Genomic DNA, 8,337 nt, shown 5'->3' with positions numbered 1-8,337 from the left:
AACCTAGAATAACGCGTTGCTTTGAGGTCAAGGTTTAGAGGGGGGACCCTAGAATGGGTAGTAAAAAATTGCAAATAAAGAAAGAACTATATTATTATATATACTATTTTATATTATTAATAGTATATCATTATATACTATTTTAATAAAATGTTAGTAACGACTATAAAAGTCGTTACTAACATTTTATGAAAAATTTAATATAGAGAAATTTGATAAATTTAAATTTCTCGAAACTTCATACATTGATGATAAAAAATAATAATAAATAGCGAATTAAAACGAAAATTTGTGAGTTCTATGACGAATATTTAGGGCACCTCATGTTTACACACATACACATACACATACACAACATATATATATATATATAATAATTATTATTTACATATATTATATGTATAAGAAATTTCAGATTAACGGTAAGCCGCAATAAAAAATGCAAAACTTTAATAATTTAATCTTATGATGAATTAACGGAAGTTGTTCACGCTACTTATTTCTCTTGTTATATTTTTTAAAGCAATATAGAAATGTCTATGCAAACCATTTTATAATAAGTATTTTTTATTTAGAAAAGTTTATATGTGCCAAAATTGAAGCAAACAAGATTAAAATACTTGTAAAAATTATAAATTTTTATTTCATTTGTAAACATTTGGGTCCATTATTCTCTATGTTCAAAAGCTTAACAGTTTCACAAGTCATATTAGTACCAAAATCTTGTGTACTCACCCACCCATTCATGTGACCTCGTTCTATTCAGTAAAACTATAACGAAAACAAGTAATATTGGAAAGAATTTCATATAGATTCGTTGCATTTTGAATTATTAAATACGTAAATTATGTTAAAAACTACTGATTCTTTTGACCGTTGAATTGTAACTGATCAACAGACCACAACTCAGACTGGGTCTGATATATAAGTTCAACGTTCTAACTGTAAGTGACAAACCGCCTGGAGCAGTTTTTTGGAATTCAGTCATCAATGCGAATATATTAATCCGATAATCAGGTTTTGCCCTAGTTTTTGAAAATTACAATTATTTGTAATATTAAATTGCATGGTATTAGAAAAAAATTATATACTTCATTGAGATATAAATAGTTGCTTATAAATGTATCTCATTAAACTAATATCAATTATTAATGAATAAAACATTGTTTGTGACTGTTATAATCATTTACATAATTTTTGTATTTTTATGAAAATACATAAATACTTTTATAATATTAAGTATAATATAATAATTTATTATCACATTTTCTATCAGTTTGGTATAACATTGTCATCATTTGGTTTCAACAATTCTCACGCATATTTTATAAAGACAATAACTCTAAACAATATTTGCTCTACATACGAAATTTATGCCTTGGACATAAAATAATATATTAAATTTATATACATGCAAACATATAACTTAACACCTAAAGCTGCTATGGCTGTCATCAATAAATTATTTGGAACTGCTTTTGGACTGGCTGATGATCGAATTCTCTCTCCCTGAAAAACATATACACCATGAAAGAAATTAGGGTATTTCAAAATTTATACCAAATAATAATAAATATAATTAAAGCGATTAATAAAAATGGATATATAAATAAGTACTGATTTATATACTGATGGTGATAATTTATTTTCTACTCACATTTTTTTTCAAAGGAGAATCGCAGCAGCACCTTTTGATCCGATGATATTCGCCGCAATTAGCCGCATGCAAAGTGCATGTTTTGGACGATAAATAGCAAGAAGTGGTATGAACGGCAAAGTTTCTGAAAAAAATTCGTTGATTATAAAACTCACATATATTTTAGAACTATTTTCGTATAGGTGTTTGTTAAATAATAACATATATGTGTGAAGTTAAAGTTTCACACAAGCTTAATTTATAAAAAATCGTATCAGAACAGCAACTGCAACTGCAACACATCAGAAATATCTTTTTCTTTGAGGTGAAATTACTACTCATAAAGTGTGATATAATATATTGCAGCAATTTTCCGGAAGGCTATTTTTATGTACCTTACACATATTTAGGTTTATATTTAAAGAAAAATGTATATCACTACTACTGCTTGATATCAGGTTTAAGCTCAAAACCGTGTGGTTGCAAGACCTAAGCTCCGACCTCTGCCCTACAAGCGTCTCAATTATCAAAATAATAAGGATTAAAAAAACGACAATTTCGGCGATCTGAGAATTTGAATAGTTAAGTTTCCCAGGGTTTCCCAGGCGAAGAATATTTTATTAAACTTAGCCAAAAAAGCTCAATGGCGATGATCTTTTGATTTTAAAATTTGCCGAATAAATTGAACAGTCTTCAAAAATTTAAAAAAAAACATGATAAATTTACTGGAAACACAGACTTTGATCGTCATTGATCGATCATTGAAGAAAACTTATGAATGCAAGGATGCTTCAAATGGCAAAGAAGTTAATTTAAGGGTATGTAGTTTTTCCCATATGTCATCAAGTCTTGCAAATTTCAAGTAAGTTTTTTTTATAATCTTTATATATTGCTTTAATTAAAAAAACTATTCTATTTATTTAAATATTAAACCTTATTTAGAGTCTTTTCCCGATTTGCATGATTCGTGACCAAGCGCACCACAATAATTTTCAATTCTGCTGCAGTTATGTTCATGAAATTGAAAACCGCTTATTTTGTGCCGTACTGGTTATTAGAGTAATTTATTATTGCAGTCAAGGACATTTATGCAAAAGTAGAAAAAATATTATACCGTAATACATCCTCTGTTATTATCTAGACAACTCATCATGCATGGGTAATGACAATAATAAAATTCGCAAAATTTGCAAATTTTTAATGTTCTTTTATGAAAAAACAATGCATTTACTTTAATATAAAATATTTTTGCTTCACATTAGTCGATATGTATTATACATATTTATATACAATGTATCAATTGTTAGTATCAATGATCTACACATCCTATTTGCAAACGTGTACATTGTAAAACAATAATGTATGGTATCAACGTAACATTTTTTTTGTGGTCACAATGAAGAATGCATAGCCAAAACAAAACATCATTTATGATTCACGAAAAATTGTAAATTTGATATTTATTACAACAAAAATTTGATAAATTTAAGAATTATTTACATATGCAACATGAGACATGACGCATACCACGAGCGATATATTATAACAGTATGAAATGTATCCCTCGTGTGATAATATATTATATATATATATATATATATATATATATATTTATATATATATACTACAGGTTTCAGATTCTGTTATTCAAAAATATTCAATATTTTTGGTCAAGGATTATCATGACTTATTTATTCTAAAAATAATAAATCAAAGCATACTTAAGCGCTCGGCCATTTTTCTCATTACAAAGTAAGCTTATTTATTAGTTTTGACATGTCTGAAACAATATTCATTTCTTTTGTTTATAAAATTCAAGAGTTAATAAAATAAGCAGCGTTCAGGATATAATATAATTATGTCCATTAAAAGAGACTGTAAATTTTCAATCCAACTTTCTTGAGTGGGACTAGAATTCGATGTACTACATTGATGTCTTAAGTAAAGTATTTCATATCATTCCACTCAACATGTCTTCAGTAAAGTATTTTTAATTTCAACATATAAATTAATCGAGTCATAAATAAATAACAATGAGTAGAAGTTAGCAGCATTACTTTTATTCTAAATAAAAAATGTGTAAAAGAAAAAATATGTATCTCTATAAAATATGATAAGTAGACATAAAATTAAGTTTAGTGAAGTTAAGTTATACAGCTAGTGTGTTCTTTTAAGAGGTCGTCCATTAATCACGTGATCGATTTTTAAGAATTTTTGGATTCCATTTTCCCTCTTAGTCCAACATCACGTGTATAATAAGTACATAGAAAAAATGATATTTTCTTTAGAAAATTATGGATTATTTTTAAATATAAATACACTTGATATCTTACAAGAAACCCCCCCCCCCCACGTGATATTTCACGATTTTTGTAACTCCGCCAATCTACGGATCCTAAGCCCTTTTGGGAAATGGAAAGTTAATAGCTTGAAGGTCTTGGACCAATTGATTATTTAGAAATATGTTCAAGTTTTTTTTTCTGAATCATATTATTAACGATCAATGAACTCAAGGCTAGTATTGAACACTAAAACGACGCGTCTTGAATTTCCTTTACAGAATTCTAGGAATCGCATAGGCTATCGATAAACGTGCCTTGTTAGCAAACATACAGATTCGTAAACGTAGTTCCAAAACTGATAATTTTTGTATGAAGTAAAAAAACATGAATGAACTCTTTCATTCGAAAAATGTTGATGAGAACCTTGCCCAAAGTACTGAATTATTTATGACATAATGCATATTCATAAATCATTATTTGAATAGTATTTTGATACATATCGCACACCTATATCGAGCTGGGCGCAATGCCAAGTGAGTTATCAAATTTATCGAGATAGGTCAGAAATATTGGGTGAGAAATGAAACTGAAATATTTTGATTGGTACATGCTCATATAAATTTAAGTTATTCTATATATCTTATTCATTCATACTTATATATAACGATCGAAAGTAATTCTGTTACAGATTATCATTAATTCTGTTGATGCAGCTTCGCTTTAATATAAGAATGACTGGACCAGTAACACAATAAGCTTGCTTAAAAAACTGACTTTATGCTTAATATCATTAATGTATACATAAGTGCATATTGTTATGAATTCATAACCTTGCAATTATATATAAAAAATAAAATATTCACCTTCATAGCGTTTATCGCAGCAACAATGGTCATTCAGTAATCCATTACCGAAACAGTACATTAATTGATCAACAGTACAAGTCTTGCAACCAACTGGACTTTCGTCTTGAAAAATAATATTTTATTAATAACTTAATACTAATAATTATTACATATTTTTACATTTCTGATCAAAATAAAACAAAAAATTACAATGTACTGATTTCATTAAATGCAACTAAAATTATTAAGTGAGTGCAAAAAAATTATAGATAAAACCATGTTATATAAATTTATTTTAATGGATATAGTACTCTTAATAAATATCCGCATGTAATTTTGGAGTAACTGCGTACTAAAATATTTGACCTATTTCTTTAAGAATCATCGAGACTATGTCAGTAGCAATTAACAGTTCAGAAACTCTATATGAATAAATATTTTTAACTAATTGATCTAATTAATAAATGTTAATATCACTAGGTACTATGTTAGTGTAAGTCAAATCTTTTTGCTACGTTATTGGAGATTTGACGAATGCATGGATATTGAAAATGTAAACTATAGTTAGCTATAATGTTTGCTTTATTTTTTCAGTTACAATAATATATAAATAAATATATAAATATAATACATACTTATATCAGCACTTCTTGCTGCGGCAAAAGCTTCCATTTCTGATACTTCATGATCTAGGTAATATTCCTCGATTTGTTTCTCTTCCAAGCTTGAATTTGGACAAACATATTATTAACTAGCTGTAAGTGGAATTCTGTCTTAAGGCAATTAGGGCATCGTGCCTTAAGGCAAATTGCTGGAACTTCCCGTACCAAAAATTATTATTTTTTTAAAAACGATTAACATTTTTGAAAAAAATTTACTTCGAAAAAAAATAGATTTGAGGAACTACAAATTTGACAAGAAATTACTTTTTTGTGGAAAAAAAATTTTTTTCTTTGAAAAAAAAAATTTTTTTTTGAGAAAAAAATTTTTTTTTGAAAACAAAAAATTTTTTTGAAATAAATGTTTTTTTTTATTTGACATATTTTGGAAATTCTGAACTTTTTTTCAAAGCAATCGCACTGCTTGAACTGCATTGAGACGAAATGTCAAAGCTCGCAAGTGGCGCGCCGCCGTCTAACGATTAGCATTGGTACGGAACCCATAGAAATGTGAAAAAAAATATACTTATTGTTAAAATCTCTATAAAATATCTGATAATTTGATGTGCATATGTCTAATGATCATTTTTAACCGCCGAATGGCATTTTTTTTTACTTTTTGCATTAGATCTCCGAAACCGCTAGACCTGCCTCCATAAAAATTTGATCAATTCTACATCTTGTCAATACAAGTAAAATGCTTTTTGAATTATTCAAATCGGACGCTCCGTTCTCTTAAAAACGGAGGTACCGTTTTTGGCACTTTTTGCCCCGTATCTTCGGAACGGCTAGACCTGCCTTTGCCAAAAACTAATCAGCACGTCTCCTTATCAATACGAATCGAATGTTTTTTGAATTATTCAAATCGGTTGATCCGTGTTCCCGAAATCGTCGACGAAAATTTGTATCCGCACATACATACACACACATACATACATACATACATACATACATACATACATACACACACACACACACACACACACATACATCCATTTTTTCTAAGGTATGCCAAAATGTTCAGAAGGTTTTGAAACGTCGAGAAATGCAAAAATTTTCATTTTCGATTTTTTTGCGATTACTATAACTTACCCTACGGGAAGTTAATAAAAATAAAGAAAGAACAAAATTCTAATTTATAATATATATATATATATATATATATATATATATATGTATTTATATTTAGAAGAGAAGTAGTGTAAGATTTACCTATGATTGTCGATCATACTCATAGCTCGTGCCGAGCATAAAAGGGCTAATATTATCACGAAAATTTTTCGTGAAAATAAATCTGAACCAGCCATTGGCCGAAAATACTATTTCTTGTACCATGGAGAGAATCGTTTTAACTGTAAAGTAATAAATATTATTCGATTAAGATCAGCGGCTGTGGAGTGTTATAAAACCAACAATCCTTTTAGTTCTATACAATACGTGATAATTTATATAAAATTGTATATAATACAGCTCAACATTTGCTTAATAGTTATGATACAACATGTAAAATCAGTCATGTGCGAATTGTTTTGAAATCGAACTCTACACAAAGAACTAAGCATAACAGATTTCTGTATTTAACAGAATTTTTTCCAATATCGACCTCGATTTAATAAGCGTTATATATATATATATATATATATATATATATATATATATATATATATCCTACAGATTTTGTAACAATCGTAATTGTGACAAAGACAATGTAGAGCAATTAAGTTTTTAATATCCTACACACAAGTAAAACACTCCCATGAACCAAGGACTTACTCCAAACCTTGGGACTTACTTAACCAATCAGGCAAAACGACTTACTTTGATAATAAAACTATCACGAAAAGACACGCTGTCCAAGTAATTCATATTATTCATTTTCAAGTTCTACTAAATTGCTCACAGAACAAGGAACAAAAAACTTTTAATTAGTCGGAATGCGCGTTTAAGAATATATCTCGAGATCTCCGAGAGTATCTAAATGAATGTTCTGCTGTTTCTATAATAAATTTTGCCTCTGAGATGTTATATATTTTCGTGCTTGCCATGTTAACGAAAAAATTGTGTAATATCACAGTTTATCGCTGGACATTAAATTAAGGATGTATAAAACCGGAAAGCTGGAATTATTTATGAGGCAAGTGAAAATTAACTCTTCATATTATTTTTCATCAACTATCAAAATCGGTGTTAACGAAAATGCATGTTAAGTGTCTGCAAAGATTAAAGCTTTCGCAATGTAGTCATAATTCCAGAAATTTAGAGTAAAAGCTATAAATACATCGAACATTACAAATATAGACTGAGTATTGAAGTAATTTGCTATGGTGAAATAAAAAACTCATAATATTTAACAGTGAGTCGATGGCAATAAATTATAAAACAACAATAAGTCAATTGATATATGTTCATCATTCAATAGTGACATATGTTTATTATAATTTGGTTTTAAGAACCTGACCTATTAGTAAATTTCTATAGGAAAACCACTTCTCCAGGCCCATATTTTAGATGGATCGTTTTATTAGAACCGTTTACTACGGTTTCATTAAAACCGCCCAAAAAAATTTCAACGATTTTAACCCTACAAGGCTCAGTTTTTCTTTAATATGTAACATATTAAAATATATTGTTTGTAACTGGTTTTCAGAAGATAAGGAAAACTTATAAAAATGAAGATAAACCCTTTGGTAAATATTTGTATTATTACATTGTTAAATGTTAGTAGCATCCATAAAGATCTCAAGACATATCGCTAATCATAGTTTTATGGCTATAGGAACGATTGAGATTGGTGTTCCACATATTCCACTAGGCGCCTTGTATGGTTAAGATTCAGAATGACATGAAATGTCGAGATTACAATAAAATTTAAATAAATTTTTTTGAAACGCTTGAATAATTTTATACAGTCAAAT

General features: G+C 28.2%; 1 protein-coding gene across 1 annotated transcript; it reads right to left on the bottom strand.

Annotated features, from left to right (window-relative positions):
- Positions 1-1,665: 1,665 nt before the first annotated feature.
- LOC113381846 lies at positions 1,666-6,762 on the bottom strand. The gene is made up of 4 exons (XM_026620513.1): positions 6,635-6,762; positions 5,399-5,487; positions 4,782-4,886; positions 1,666-1,781 (listed from the first exon to the last, which is right to left on the bottom strand). The coding sequence occupies exons 1-4, from the start codon at positions 6,727-6,729 to the stop codon at positions 1,666-1,668; spliced, it is 405 nt and encodes a 134-aa protein (XP_026476298.1). The 5' UTR covers positions 6,730-6,762.
- Between the last annotated feature and the right edge of the window lie 1,575 nt (positions 6,763-8,337).

This window comes from Ctenocephalides felis, unplaced genomic scaffold (genome assembly GCF_003426905.1).
Source record: "Ctenocephalides felis isolate EL2017-DRISC unplaced genomic scaffold, ASM342690v1 CF-g0.4_SCAFFOLD_00845, whole genome shotgun sequence".
Classification (NCBI taxonomy): domain Eukaryota; kingdom Metazoa; phylum Arthropoda; class Insecta; order Siphonaptera; family Pulicidae; genus Ctenocephalides; species Ctenocephalides felis.
Note: the sequence above shows the minus strand (reverse complement) of the source record. Positions and strands in the feature narration are given on the sequence as shown.